The sequence below is a fragment of the Siniperca chuatsi genome, linkage group LG23 (assembly GCF_020085105.1).
Source record: "Siniperca chuatsi isolate FFG_IHB_CAS linkage group LG23, ASM2008510v1, whole genome shotgun sequence".
NCBI lineage: Eukaryota > Metazoa > Chordata > Actinopteri > Centrarchiformes > Sinipercidae > Siniperca > Siniperca chuatsi.
In genome coordinates, this window is record NC_058064.1 from 19,488,968 (window position 1) to 19,505,343 (window position 16,376).

Sequence of the window (16,376 nt, forward strand, 5' to 3'; positions counted from 1 at the left end):
CCTGGCTTCGGCTGCATTCACACAAAATCCAGCAACTGCGGACGTGAAGGCGTGTTTATTTGTGCTTTAGAACGTAACTGCCGTGAAACAATCAGTTACATACACAGTTACACTCTCTAGCTCGCTTCTCTCTCTTGCTCATTGAGGCGGGGAAGAAAGGCCATCTTTGAATTGTGTGTTTACAAACAGCAACTGACAAATCCTACTCATTCTGCCTTTAAAAGTTTAGAGCCAAAAATGTACTTAAGAGCGTTTTGTTTCTGCTAAGTAGGTATGCAGCGTTTGGTGATAGAATTCACCATACTGTAGAAAACTCTCCTCAACAGTCAGTCTGGTCATGCAGAGATGCGTCGCTCTTACCTTCTTGGCCTCCAGCATCTTATTCTCAAAGATGTATGTGATGCAGTTCCTGACCACCTCCAGCCTGCGGGCACTGTTAGCCATCACGTTGCCATTCCTGTCCACGATGTCTCCTGTGGAGACATGGGATCAGACACTCATTCATCACTGCAGCACAGAGCTCAACCCCATTAAACACACACTGTGAGACAGACTGTCTGAGTGAAAAGGTCACACAGGAAGTTTGAGGTGCAAGTGGAGATGTTGAACTTGGTGGTACTTTTAAAAAAAATTTTTTTTACAAATGCTACTATCAAACCCAACACCTGCTGCCTTACAACAAACTTTTGTCAAGTGTTCACCATCTTCTGTCTAACCAATGGCATTTTTTGGGTGTCTTTTAAAACATCACTGCTACGCATTTTCTATTTACAACTGCGCGCTTTTTTCAGTCTTCTTATTTCAAATTAATCTGATAGAAACATTTTTAGACCTGGAATTTACCAAATTACCAATTTACACATTAACACATTTTCAGCATCTCAGTCCTCTGCCCAGCTCACCCAGTGGGGGCCCAGATGGCACCATGCCCTTGAGCTCCGCCTTGACCACGGGAGGCGCAGTCTTGAGCTTGGCGGCAGCGTGGTCGATGAAGAGCTGCACTGCAACGTCATCCAGCGCAGGGAAGGGCGTCTGATTCTGTGCAGTGCTTTGGCTGTTTTCTGACGGTCGCTGGACTTTGTGCATTGCCACGGCGGGGTAAGGATTCTCCTAGAGGGAGGGAACAACAGAGAGAGAATAAAGAGGGGACAAAGTGAAAAACTGCCGAGAAAAGGAGAACAGTACAAAGAAGCAAGTGAACAAAAACAGAGCTATAAGCGAGAGGGATATGTCTCGTGCCATTAGTTTAGAGAAAGGGAGAGAAAAAGAAAAATGGAAAGAAAAGTTGAAACTCGTGAGAAAGAAAGACGACACAACAGGACTAAAAGGTATTCCTTGAGAAATGCCATTTGTCGTCACATTAGAGAACATACATTTTTGAAGAGCTGCTCAGCCAGCTCCTTGACGTGGTTCATGACTTTGTGTGGACAGGCTTCCTCTTGTCGTATCCGCTCCACCTGATTGGCTACCAGCTGTGGAAACAGGACAAAGAAATGAGCTTATATCTGTATCTCTTTATCTCTATATCTTATATCTGAGCCACGTATGTTCAAAAATCTGATATCTGTTTTTAGTTTTGGTCAGTCCAATGAAAAAACACATCATAATTAACATTCATTATTATGATTTTTAAAAATATTTTCAGATATATTGTCATCAGCCCTTGGTAGGTGAGTCAAATATGGACACTAGTCTTCATACTTTGGTCTCTTTTCATTGTAACTGAAGACCAACTCAGTAGTTTACGCTATAGTGAACAGTAAATGGAAATTTTGGACACTTATGAATCATCATCATTTTGCTTCATCACAGGTGTAGTGTGGCTGGACTGTAACTTTTGCATCTACAAAATGGGAGTGGTTGCATTGTAGGTTTGTTAGCAGTTCCATTGTTTGAGTTTTTGAGGGCGCTACATAGAGCATAAATTCACAGTTCAGACACTCAAATAAAATGGTGGACAGTAACTGTAGTGCACTATATAGTAAATATGGAGTGATTTTGGACACAGCCATGGTTTGTAAATTGTCTGTTATACCTTCAAGTGTGACAAATAGCAATCACTATCTCCAAGTTCTTCGGCCTTGTAGAAATCAAATTTGGCAGATGAAACAGTAAAAGAGGCTCACGTGTTGACAAATCAACAAAACCAAAGATTTTTCTGTCCTGATTGTAGCCGTCCTTAACCACACACCTTTAAAAGAAAAGTAAACACAATCAAAAAAAATGTGCTGACACACTCACTTCATCAAACAGGTCAGTGGCTCTGTAAGGAGGCCCTCTCTCTGACACGAAGCCTGCAAACGCCATGCCATCCAACACCTTCATGAGGAAGTCGTCCTCTGTCAGCGCCCTCTGACCCAGGAAGGCAGCCTGTGGAAACACACGTTACACTAATGTGATGCCGTTCTCATTCAGGAAACTCAGCACACACACACACTGTCGGCCTCTCTTTGAACACTTTTGCAGTCTCTGCCTCACCTGTCGAACAGTGACCACATATTCTGTTTTCTTCTGGTTGCCAGGAGTTTTTGTGTCTTCCTTTTCCGATGTCCAGTTTGTGGTCACTGAGCCTGCACTCGGTCAGGATCTGTCTCTGCTTTCTGTCTCGGACAGTAGAGATATTCTGCTATTCTGATATTCATAATCTCTTTTTAGGGCCAGATACCGCTCTGATCTACTTTGGCTTTTAGTTTCTTCTTTCCAATGTTCCAAACAGGTTTCTTTACATTGTTTGGTTTCCTCTGATTGGTGTTTGGAAAGTTTGCTGTTGTGAGACTGGTCAGAGTCTGAGGGGGGGGCAGTTAGTCTCAGCACCAGCTGACATAGGGAACTCTTTTCTGGGCTCAGCTCTTGGGTTTGGAGGGCTTTGGAATGGAGGGTGTCTAGGGGGCTGGATTTAAAGTGATTAAAAAAATTGAGCGCTCTCTTTTGAATGTTAATTATCAGTGGGTATCTGCCTGATTCTGCTCTACATGCATTTGTTGGTGTTTTTCTGTGTACGTGTAAAATGTATCTGCAGAATTCTGCATGTAATGATTCTATTGGATGTTTGTCCCAACGGGTATAGCCACGATGACTGAGTGGACCCCATATTTCACTGTTTCTCTTTAGAACACACAGATGATTGGTCCGAATTGTTATCATATGCAGTACTGTTTACAGACCTTATGGAAGCGGATCACTGGTTCTGGATGAATGCGGATGATGTGTAAACACCAGCGATAGCCCTGGAAGAGCCGGGCGAACAGCCACAGGAAGACTCCGCGGATCTCCTTATCCTGAAGCACACACACACACACACACACACACACACACACACCAAGTTAAAGCCAACACACACAAACCAAAACTGGAGAATAATGGAATGACGAACTGAATTAGACACAGAGTCTGGAAATCTTCAAGAATCCTGGACCTGCAGATTTAATTCAGTTACATTTTTGACCTTCTAACACCTTTTTCATGCCAACAAGAATAAAATATAAAACCTACCTTGCTAGTTAGACATTAGGCCTATCAGATCTACAAGAGCGTACACACTTCAGACTAAATCTGCCAACTTTAGACAACATTTTTGGTTGAGGCTATGAACAATTTGGCTGTACCAATAGTTTATTCTGGTGGCATCTTGGATTGCAGTGATTCTTTATGCTTATTTAAAAGTGTTGCCCAGAATGTGTCATTGTGCTGACTTCACTGGCTACATTTAGAAAAATGCTGTACAAAGATGACTAGAACTAATGAAAAACTTTTTCCATTTGGTGCATTTTTCGCAAGAAATATGGTAAAGAGTCTTTAACATTATTAAAACCTCAATATAAATGAGGCTTCTCAGAACTTGACGACTTTCTGCATTTTTGAGAACAAAGCTACTGTGAGAAGACAGAAAGCAGGTTAACAGCAGACAGAGTGTTTTTCTTACCTGGATCTTTGGTGCGGAGGCTTGCGTGGAGAGTGGGGAAAAGGCATGATCAGCTACTTCAAGCTCTGGATCCAAAATCTACAACAACAAAAATGAAGCCACCATCAATCACTATCTAACTACTCTCATAGCCATTCTTACTGTAGCGTGTTCCTGCTGCAGCAGTGGAATTTTTTTTAGGGGGTGGGGTAACTGAGTCAAGACCAGAGATAAGTCTAGTGATTTCTAGTGACAGCGTGCCAGCAGAAACTTATCAGGTACGGCCTTGGATAGGATCAAATCATAATGTGATGAATTTCAAAATGATTGCCTGTAAGTGAGTAAAGTGGTAACCCATAAGATATGTGAATATCTTTGAGTTTTAAAATGTTTGTTGGACAAAACAAGACATCTGAAGATGTCAACATGGACTATGGAAAATTAGAACCAGCATTTTTCACTATTCTGACATTTTATAGACAAAATGATGAATTGAGAAAACAAATCGGCAGATTAATCTATTATGACAATAATAACGAGTCGCAGCCCTATTTTAGGCCATAGTGGCTATAGTAGTCACAATAATAACTTGATTAAATGTGGGGGGGTTAAGATACTGTCACTTTTAGGTCCAAAGCTTGTAGAAAAGTGGAAACAATTGAAATATTCTCATCAATACATCTTTTTGTCTAGCTTTAATGAAAATTAGACTCCATGTTTTATAGTGTGGAGACACAGTAGCAGCGGCAACATATCCAGAGCCCAATCAACAAATACTATCAACAAATACTATATTGGAAACAGCCTTTGGTCTCAGGCAATTACATGAAAATTCATTCAGCTAATTGTAAGCGGAGCACAACAGCTAAGCCCTGGTTCACGGTTGCTGCCCAACAATCTACAGCATGATCGCTCTCACAACATTCACCCAAACCAGCGTCTACCTTTCCCAGGGAACATTTACGGACAATTCAACAAACTAAAGACCTGCTACACAAATCCCCTGATCAGTTTTCCAGCTTTGCAGTTATCTCTCCTTGTGTCTTGTTTCAGTGAAGGTCAGTCCCACCTGTGTGAGCTGATCGGACTGGCTGATACCTTTAGGGTCTTCCACCCAGGCAAATCCACCACTAACTAAGCAGGTCAAAACCTGCTCAATTGGAGCTACTATCCTACAGTTTAACAAACCGGTGTTGGTGTCCATACCGCAGCTCTACTGGCTGAGGACACAGGCCCATAACCCAGTGAACTTCTCTTTGACTCGTTTCCAGCTCTCATTCCATCAATGCAGAGCAAGGACCACAACACACAAGAGTCTCCAGGTTATAAGCCATAAAGCACACAGAGCAACCAGAGACCGAAACAATCCCAAACACAAAAACATGTGGGATGATCCACAGATTTCTCAACAAAATCACTTTGCTTTTTTATTAAATCAATTTATTTTGAGCCTTGTCATCTTAGACATTTAGCAGATGCCCCGGTCAGTGGGTCGAGGTTCAGTGTCCTGCTTGAGGACACTTTGACACACAGCTGTTGGTAGGAACAAAAAAAAACTGCTGTTGGGATTGTAGATTTATTTATTTTATTTTGACTGAAATATATAAATAAATGTATAAATAGGACAGTAGGTCTAAAACTGGGTTTAGAGATCCTTCAGGGTATTCTGTTAGGGTTACCAGCAAAATGAGGAATATTTTTGGAATTGGACAATGTAGAACAATGACCACCGTAATCACAGGTTTCAATCTAACCATTGTCATCTCTCCATGACCTGACACAATTCAAAAACAAAATTCTTATAGGATCCATGGGACAAAATTAAATCAGATAGGGGACTGTGGTTTATTTCCTTGTACTAAGTCAGTTTGTCACACACTTTTAATTGGCTTGTTTTTAAAAAGGACATCAGCATAGATAAAAACTAAAGATAACAAAATAATTAAAATGATATAATTAACATAAAAGAAGCACATCACAAGGTCCTGCAGTAAGTATTGTGGCTAGGCCTTGTGTCTGTGTGTTAGAAGATAAGAGGGCAACAGGCAGAGTAAGTGACTGCAGAGAAGCAGACGTAGTAGAGTAATAATGATTCATTTCAATTGAATTAACGACTGAGGTAGAGTGCTCTCTGGGCTAAGTGAAGGATTCTCAGATCTATTGATGAGAACTATTGATCCAACACAACTACAGTTTTTCCTTGCCACTGTCGCCAAATGCTTGCTCATGGTGTGATTTATTGGGTCTGTAATTAATATTATAAGGAGTACAGTCCAGACCTGCTCTATAGGAAAAGTGCAATGAGATAACTTCTGTTATGGATTGGAGCTATATAAATAAAATTGAATTGAATTAAAGGTTAGATGGTGGATGTGGTAAGATGAATTATGACCAAGAAGCAAGACTTGACAAAGACATTGTTTTGGTTTGAGGATCAGAGTCAGGCACAGTATTGGACATAGCTGAGGTCATGTCCATGCTGCTGTTTACAAGTTGAAAATCTTCAGTCCACACTAGTTTTTCTTGTTTTTTTCTAAAGGTTTACCACCCAGATGAAATGTAGAGTCAAGAGACAAATGCCTCAACATATTTCGTAGGGCAAGAGCTGGCTCCTTGAGACAGCAGTTTTACACCACATTACATGACAACACTGGTGTTTTCAAAAAGCTCAATTTTAGCTCACAATACCTGACCTGACATTTTTAAATTCATCCACGTTAAATTTTTCATTGGCTTAGTGTGGATGGAAAGACAAAGCTAAAAAGATGAGATGAGACAATTGGGGCCTTTTCAAATGTATCCACAGGTGGGAATTTAATATCACTATTATTTTGCTTTTTCAGGGTTAACATAAACAAGAAAATGTGTAATGTTATGAAGTTTTGTCATAGATGAGTCAAAATAAAAACTTAGAATTATTTGTCCAGGCATTATGATAATGTATTATTTTGCAAGTTTTGAGTAGTAGTTTGTATTGACATCATTTTTAACTGCAGGACATGCTGTAAATATCTGAGTCTGTTAATTGTGTAGTTCTTCTATGCAGATCATTCAACTGCAAATGTAGAGTTTATTGTAGCTGTTTTACTTGACATCTGCAGAGAGAGACTTTCTCTTCAGCTCCTATTTTATTTAAGTAACAAAAACCAAACAATGCATTTCTTATATAACCAATATTTTTCAAATACGGTGAGAGCCCGTGGGAAGAGCATGTTTGATTCCCAAAATGTAGGCTCCTCACAGCATCCAAACACACACTTGGCATATGTAAGCTGAGACAGAGCAGTGAATGCCAGCTCCAGCCTCTCTAGAATAAACACATCCTAACCTTTGCCTCAGTGACATCACATCTCCAAAAACTCCAACCCTGTGCAACCAGCAGAGGGAAAACTCTCCTAATTTTATAGACAATAGTCAAATAAAGTGAATCATCATGTTTTACAAGCGACTGGAGTCACAACAACAGCAAACAAACCAGACTATCCAGGAAGGGTTGAGACACATTAGGAGGATTTTCCCACAACTGACCCAGGGCAATAAAGATAACTAGAAGCAGTCCATTTCATATAAAAGATGGATGCATAATGTTTGTCCTTAAATGATTTTATCTTATTTTAAGCAGAGCAACAGTGATGGAAGAAGTATTCAGATCTTTCACTTAGGTAAAGGTAACAATACAACAATGTAAAAATACTCTATTAGAAGTAAGTCCTGTATTACAATACAGTTTCTGTCAACTAAGATTTCTTTTTATATTGATTAACAGAAAAAGACTAATGTCAAAATGCAGACACTTCTAGAAAATTCTCTAAATATAAAAGATAAAATAATTTATAGAACTGATATATAACAAACAGTATTTACCTCCCTAAAGTCAATATTTATAAGAGGCAGCAGTACAGCCTTGATCCACTTAGACTCAAGGCTGTACTGCTGCTGGTATCAGCTTTGCACAACCTGGACACTGCAATTTTCTTTCCATTTTCTTTTGCAAAACGTCTCAAAAGTGCCGTCACGCTGCGTGGAGACAGGGAGTGAACAACAAATTTCCTGGACATTGGGTTTTCATGCAAGAACATTTTCATATTCTCTTAACTTTCCATGTCAGCTTCAGCAAATGCTCCTAACTTCAGATAACTGTGTAAATGACCCGCGTAAATATGATGTGCGTAATTGTGTGCGCGTTCACGAGAATTTCAAATTCGCATAATTAACGCCCCAATAATACCATATAAGGCTGCACGTACTGCCTCATATGTCAGGAAGTCATGAAAACGACATTAAGAGTAAAAAGAAGAACTTCACGGGTTACGAGTCCTGCTTTCGAAGATCCATAAAGGAAAGTCTATCATTTTTAACAGCGTCAGCAGTGGAATTAAGGGAACAGGGTTGGATCACTGTGTCTGTCTGTGGGGTTCTAACAAGTTACACATTTGTAGAAGCACAACCCGTGGTAATCTAAACCGCGACAACAACCATTCATCTGTCTCTGCTAATATATCAGCAGGCTGTCTAAAGACACGCTCTCTTCCAAGGGCCTGACGCGCTAAAGCATCCAAAAGATTACAGTTCCAGTTGACCATATTATATAGAGAGACAAATTAACCTTCAATTGGCATAATTTAATGTTTTGCAGTTTCAGATGTTCATATTGATATTAGTGTTCTATAATAGCATCAATAGTTAATTTACATTAATTATATCGTTAGGCTGTATGAATACATTTTGAATTATATTATAATTCCAATTGCTGATTCAAACAGGATAATGTCAACATAATTGTGAAGTGTAATTTATATAGGATTTTCAAACTCAAAATTGCTTCAAAGTAAGGAAATATATAATCAATTAGTAAAAACGTAGGTTGGATAAAAGCAGACTAATTGCACATGACTCCTCCTATTATGTCTGTGCCTAAGACAAAATTCAAAATACGAGAAAATTGGTGAATGCGGCACTAATTCGAATAAGCCAATTAAGAACAAATCAGTTCGTACGAGTGTTTCATGCATGATGCCCATTGTTTCTAATCCACTCCTATCTTATGTTTGGGGTTGTTGCCTTGCTGGAAAATAACTGTTCTCCTTAGGTCTAGCTGGTACTTTGACATTAAAGAGTAGTTTTTAAGCCATGTTAGCAGCATTTCTCTAGGGATGGCAATGACGGTTGTTCAGTCAACCACTTTGGTCTAGACTGAAATACCACAACAACTATTGGCTGAAGTACAGCTTGTTTTCTGCTAATCAGTGTCATAAAATTCAAATTAAATCCACTGTTATTCAATACAGTAAAAAAAAAAAAAAAAAGAAAGAAAGTTAAGGAGGGTTGATTTTTATGAACTTTTGCTGTATAATTCTTTAAAAAAAAAACACTTGAGGTGATTTACAAATCACAGTTTGTGCAGCAGACTGTTTACAACTCTGCAGCACGTGAGCATGACCAAGTTCCAGATTATGGAGGGTTTTAAGGGCTGAAACCAAATAAATGAATAAATAAATGATTATGTAATTTAATGCAATTTAATAGGAAACATTTTCAGTCATTTTAATGGGGTCTCCTATCACTAGTACGCTGACGACATGCAAATCTACTTGTCCTTTAAGCCAGAAAACTTTAGTTGTCTGGGCAGTTTAATAGAGTGCTTAACTGCTATTGAGAAATGGATGACTTGTAACTTTCTGCATCTAAAATCAAGTCAAGGCTGGTGAATAAGGGTAACTGGGCTTTTGCCATCAGGGCCCCAAGAATTCTGGAATTCTCTGCCTGAGGAGATCAAGCTTGCCAGTACATTACCTGTTTTTAAATCATTGCTTAAATCTTATATATCTTTAGAGGAAAGCTTTTCTTTCTTTGATGCCTCATTTGTAACTTTGGTGTTGTGTTGTTTTATTTGACTTTCTTTTGTTCTCATATTGTAACTATATTTTGTATGGTTATTTATATTTTATATTTGTTTATTCTCATGTATTTTGTGAAGAACTTGGTAACTTTGTTTAGATTGCTATATAGTGCTATAAAAATAAACTTATTATTATTATAATCATCATTTTAAATTAGGTAAAAGCAGTAGATTCAAGTTCAACCACCAATAACAGGAAAGAGTCCACCCAGACTATAGCAGACTATAACTATGAATCATAAATGCCACATAGGTTTGATCAGGAATGGTTGTTCAATAACCATATGAGCGTTTGAGGTTGATTAACCAAAGCATTGCAGAGTTATTCCCACTTCCTGCTTGGAATTGCTTGCTTAGTAACATTTGCCTTTTCCTTTATAAAGTAACATTGAGTTTGATTTTTTTATTCTTCCCTTTTTGTAGTTTGTGTTGGTTGTTGATGATTCACATGTTAGATCTTTTGCTGATGGAGTTGTGAACATGCCAGAGGGTCGACTGCTTTGGTTTTCTGGAAGAAACGTAACAGCGTTGCGTTTGGAGATCTCCCATCTTGGTGATACTCCATGTACTCTGGATGCAGTGTGCCTGCTTGCTCCGGGGAACAACATCACCTCAAGTCGCACCATTGAGGTATGTAAAAGCTGGGGCTTATCCATAGACATTGAATGGGGCTTTGACTTCATTGACGCCATAAAATGTTTGTGTTTTTGCACCCAAATGACTGTATACTCTAGCATTGCTTGGGGACACAACTAATGTATTGCTCAGGATCCAAGGAAGTGTAGTGTCGAGTGCAAAGCAATCAGTCTGTTCCGAACAGGCAGGTTTTGAACGGGTACTGCGATAGTCCAACCTTTAAAAAGGAAGGAATCTCTGTCACGCCCATTTGCTTCTAGATCGATTTCCCGCCATTTTGAATTTCACCATCACGAAATTTGGGACAGAACATCTCTGGACCACGATGGAAAGAGTTACTTTTTTCAGATTTTTGATATTTCATACATTTTTGCTATAGCTGGCCTTCAAAGTTTGCTTTAGTCGAGTAAATTCATCATTAACTGAGTGCAATTTCCTGCAACAAATCCCACATTGCACAGTAAACAGTGCCAACAAATGGAAGCAGGAAAGAAATTCCAGCATTCTGCAGATATCAACATGAGAATAAGGAAGCAGGGAAATGATTTGTTTACACACTTACACAGATAAAAATAATTTCTCAGAATGGGCTGGCACTGGAATACTGAAAGGGGCTGAAGCTGCAGGATGCAGTTCAGTACTTGATATGAGGTGGCATTATTTGAAGTGTGTGATATTTTATATCAAGCACTTCAAATAATCATATCATACTGTTGATATGAACACAACAGTGCAGTGCAGGATTAATACTTGACAACAAACAAACAAACAAAAAAAAACTGTAAAAGTTAACTATACCGAAACCAAAATTAAACCTGAAAAAGTAATGCAAAGAAATAGGAGGAAAACAATAATCTAAGAGCTTCCTGGCATCTCAAGCCATAAAGCACCACTGGGGAATTTACTGCTCAGTAGAAACCAACCACTGAATGTCAATGAGATTTCCTAGTACTCAGTAGTAGTGTGTATTATGGGTGTGTTCAGAGATTAGGCTGCAGCTCTTACCATGGAGAGCACAGTCTGGGTCTGCTGGAGGAGTGGTTCAGGCAGCAGGGAGATGTGAACACACTCGGGGATGGTCACTGTGCCACCGTCCAGGTCAGCGATGATCACATCCAACTGAAAAGCACACACACACTTTTAATCTCTGCTTCTGAGACTGTCGATAAACGTACAGCAGCAGGATACACAAGCTGATTACAGCAACTGAAAGACAAACGCAGAGTCGTCTCTGTCAACAGCTGCTCATTACAGGACGCCAGCTATCAAACAGCAAAACACACATTCATATTTCACTGCAGACAGCAGGAAAGGCTGCACAAATGATAACCTCTGACCCCTGACTCTGGTGACTGCTCATACATTGATAGTGGGCGTGTGACTGCTGTACAAAACACAGTGTCTCGTTGTGATGTGAGACAATGGCTTCATCAGCACGGCACAGCAAGGGGCATACAGCAGCATACAGTCAGACATCTCTAACAGGATCAATCATTACACTCAACAGGGTTCAATAACACAGCAAATTATTTTCTTTGATCAAGAGATCTAGACAGTAATTATGTTAATTATTAGTCATGTATATTGGTATAATTTATCTTGGCAAGGTTTGTAAAGAGTAGTGTATTAGAATCTACAAAAGGTAGGCAGGTAGCAAATAGCCAGATGGCAGCAGGGGCAGTTTATTAAAAGACACATGAACCATTGCTTAATGGGTCAGTGAGAGTTTACATGGAACTCTCTCCATTGTAATCAAAACTCAGATCCATGTCAGTTGCAGAGGTTATATGTAAGTATATAACAGGGTTTCTTCATAGAGAATTTTGGCATCCTCCGTCTGATTTTGAAAGACATTATGGTCCTTTTTGGGAGAAAGTTTATTAAACTAAGGAACAATACATTCAACCTTTAACACCAAGATTGATGCTTTTATATTATATAGATTATATCACATTTCTTTCCCACAGCTGGAAACTGGCAACAGGTGTTCCAACTAGTCTATCTTCCACACAGTGCATGCTGGGTTTTTTAAATTATACTGGTTGTTTGTTTATTGTTGATGGAATTTTCTGCTGCTTCAGACTGCATCCCTGGTTGTTTTCTGTTCAGGAGCTTATTACTTGAACAGAATACTGTAAAAGCACTGCCCTTACTACTTTTAGTCAAGTACTGTAGAGGCACTCCAGTTTGGTGGTCATCACTTTTACGCTCAAATTGCACATACAGACTTAAAGGATAGGTTCACATTTTTTCAAATCTGCCTTAAAACAAGATTTACATGTCCATATGTATATTTCAAGAGTTAATGGTTGCTTTAATTGTTCTTCCTGTCCATACTGGCTGTGAAAAAAAATCCCTTTCTAATTAGATTTTTATATAAGTGACACAATGTAGTCCTCATCCTTTACAAAATGCATCCCAAATCTCTACGATATAACTTTAATGAGCTACTGGGACTTGAATAAGAAAAACACTGCTTCAGGCTCATGAGACCACAACCTCATGACCAATAGAGTTTACTTTGTCTTATCCAAATACACAGTAAAATTGTTACATTGGTCTATTGTATTGTAGTGATGAGAACCCACCAATTCCTGTGTCTCCGAGCGAAAGAATGAATTGACACCGATGATGAAGGGGGTGGGAGTGCTCAGGACCTCTAGTAGTTTCCCCGGCAGGATGGGAACGTACGTGAAGCTGAAGGGGACACAAACAGGAAGAGATTGGGCACATCTACTGTCAACACAATTCCTACTTTACCCATTAGATATTAGATCAAATCTGTCCTGATATAAAAAGAACACCCTGAGAAAAATCTAAAAAGGCACAGCATGGAAAGACTCAGGAGTGGAAACACACCTGTATTTGAGGGGGAACATGATGGCCAGCAATCCCCGGCAGGCGTCTGTTAGTCTCTGGTAGCTGCTGGACAGGAACAGGATCTTATGTTCCGTCAGGGCGGCACAGAACAGATACAACACGTTGACTATACCTGAGGGAGAAGAGAGCACAGACAAGGCATCACAGGGAGTCCAGGACAGAGATCAAATTCATAATCATATGTTGAAGTGCAAGTTAGTTATCCAGTTAAACTAATTATCTAAAAAAAATCTGCTGTGATTGAACATTGAAACAACATTTAGGGGTTGTGCTACAGGTTTTAATTCCTCTATTACTGATAGGGCACACATTTTACACAGTTACAGACCTTTCTATCTTTTCTTATGGGTAAAAATCTTGAAGTAGACTAACTTTGACAGTTATACTGACTTACCGCCACCAGGATTCATTCATGGCATTTATCATAATCAACATTTAGCTAAACCCTGAGTTATTATCTGAAAAAACACTATTTGGAAATAGGTGCACAATTAATCCCATATTATAATTGCCCGTACCAAGTTGTCTGAAGAGCTGGGCCACGCTGCTGCCACTGACAGGAAGCGAGTCATCGATGGGAGTCTGGATAACTTGCCGGTCGCCAGCACCTAACGTTATAGTCCTCTATAGATTAAGAGAGAGAAGGGGACAAATGGAGGATTGAAAAGGGAGGTGAGAAAACCAAAGAATGAATGCGGTTTCTCCGAAAATCAGGGTTTGACAGCGTGGTTTAATCACAGTTGTGCGTGTCCAGAGAGCAGCGTGAGTCAGCGACAGAGAGATGGAGAATCCCAGAAGCTTAGCAGGTACATCACAAATAAAACACAAGCCATTCCAGCTGATCAGGACATGAATGGAGCTGGACAGGACTCCATGCCAACGACCTTAGTGCAAAACAACACCAGCACCACCATATCAATGAGCCTTTATGGGGAGAGAGAAATGCCAGCGACATGGCAGGTGTCATGCACAGGCGATTTTCCACTGCAGTTTAATGTGAGCACAAAGGGAAAGGAGATTGATCAGGGTGAATCTGCGTGGATGTTTCATTTAGATCCATGAAGCAAGTCCTGGGATAAAACTAATATTTCCAACATTTAATACTGTAAAACTCTTATCTGATCAGCCTTGCAATCTGTAGAAAGGTTCAAATACAGTGTCTGGCTTAAAGAGTTGTTACAAGAGCTTAGATACTGCTTATTAAAAGAGATGAAATCTCTGATTTGCACTACACTGTGCCTAATAACTATGTCCTCCATTACAGATAACCAAATTGACTTTGTAAATCTGGAAATCTACTGTGCTCCAGACAGAAGACATAGCCAAGAAAAATACTGATTTGTGTGTGGTTTGGATAACAAGCATATTAGGGAGTGGAAATAGGGATGACATAGACTGCAAAAATATAAATCAATACAGTATGAGCACAATATTCTAGTACAACTAAGCATTGCAGAACAAGACTATTAGTACTATTGAACACAGTATAACTTGGGCACATGATCGTTGATATACATTAAACATTTGGGACTCATTTTTAAGTAAAAAGGAGCACAAATCTAATTTCAGGTTATGCTTTACCAGTTAAGCCATCCATAATTTGAAAAATGAGAAATTTTCCACCGCCTATGTCAATTTGGGCTACACAATTGTGGCTTAAATTTAAATCCAGATATTTTTCTCAGATAATAACAAGTCTGTGACCTTGTGCATAGAGAAAACTAAATTACATGAACACACTTGTTGACTATTCTGAGCAACAGTAGACATCCGAGATGTATTGTAATCTTTCCAGAGGGCATACGGGATTCACAAACCAGTTTGACTGGATCTGCAATTCGTTTCTGAAAAAGAGCTTCATCTGACAGTGGTTTAAATTTACCCAGTCAGTTTGGCTGGAGTGTACTAGGCTAGATGGGAGGGAAAAGTGCAGCATTATTTCATGCTCACTACAGCAGCAGCAATAGCGTCAGCAACTATGGACGAGCTGTTAGCAATTCAATACTGTGATCCAACATCTGATCATTAGGTGTGTTCAATTTCTGTTTGGCTTTTAAAATTTGATAATAAGAGGCAGACGTGCAAAGTGTTAACGTGCATGGCCGGAGAGAATACTCAGTTCTGATAGGCTGAAGGTCAGCATAATTTTTATTAATAACCGCATGGCTCTGATGTAGCATCTTCCTCACTGTTTTAAAGGACTTCTCATAAGTAGAAGGCCACAGGCTTTGTCACTAAGCTAAGCCTCTAACGCAGGCTGGATTGTAAACTAACACTAAACTAAAGCTGTCAACTTTTAGTTTGTTTACTAAGGAGGTGCCAACACAAAGTCAACAGTTTTAATCACTGAGAAACGCTTTAAGTCCCCTAATTTAATATTCATAAGCAGTACATAAGCACGTGATAAATGATTTATAACACTATAATGTAGTTGTAAGCAGATATAAGTGTTTATTATTATTTGTCAACAACTATAACGCCGTCAGATAATGAATGACTATGTATTAAAACACAGTTGTAATAACATAAAATATGTCTTCATAGGAGAAAATTGCTGACAAATATTGTACATTAATAAACACTTAAAATGTCCGTATAGCTGCATACAATTACATTATAGTGTGTTAGAAATAATTAATTAAATGTTTATCTACTGCTTACAAATGCTAAATATGGCAACATAAAGTAAAGCGTTACTAATCACGGGCAAGTAGCAATAGTGTGATAAGTGTGATAATCAGTGTGCAAAACACACACACACCTTTCTTGTCCAGGCTCTGAGTCCTAAACTGTAACTGTGATTTCAGCCTCTCAAGGACTCTCAACACTGTGGAACACTCCCTTAGAAAATGTTTATTTTCAAAAGGGATCAAAATTTCTTTTGGAGTCCGCTGTCCCTGACAAAGAGCCAATTTGGGCTTGAAACATTGTACTTTTTCTAATGTAATAAAATAGACATTTTTAAAGGGAGCATTCTATAGGGTTGAGAGTCCTCGAGAGGCAGATGCCATGCGGTTATGAAAAGCGACTCTAGGTTGATGGGACACCCCTTACTTATAC

The 16,376-nt window shown here is 39.2% G+C and overlaps 1 protein-coding gene across 4 annotated transcripts in view; it reads right to left on the reverse strand.

Annotated features, from left to right (window-relative positions):
* sbf1 (SET binding factor 1) overlaps positions 1–16,376 on the reverse strand; it is a 71,755-nt gene that overhangs the window by 24,012 nt on the left and 31,367 nt on the right. For all 4 annotated transcript variants that reach the window (XM_044187010.1, XM_044187009.1, XM_044187008.1 and 1 more), the window contains 10 exons: positions 13,835–13,940; positions 13,296–13,428; positions 13,025–13,133; positions 11,442–11,555; positions 3,923–4,000; positions 3,165–3,278; positions 2,242–2,370; positions 1,374–1,472; positions 903–1,110; positions 361–473 (listed from right to left, as the gene is read on the reverse strand). In XM_044187010.1, coding sequence (XP_044042945.1) covers positions 361–473; positions 903–1,110; positions 1,374–1,472; positions 2,242–2,370; positions 3,165–3,278; positions 3,923–4,000; positions 11,442–11,555; positions 13,025–13,133; positions 13,296–13,428; positions 13,835–13,940 — 1,203 coding nt within the window. The remainder of the gene's footprint in view (positions 1–360; positions 474–902; positions 1,111–1,373; positions 1,473–2,241; positions 2,371–3,164; positions 3,279–3,922; positions 4,001–11,441; positions 11,556–13,024; positions 13,134–13,295; positions 13,429–13,834; positions 13,941–16,376) is intronic.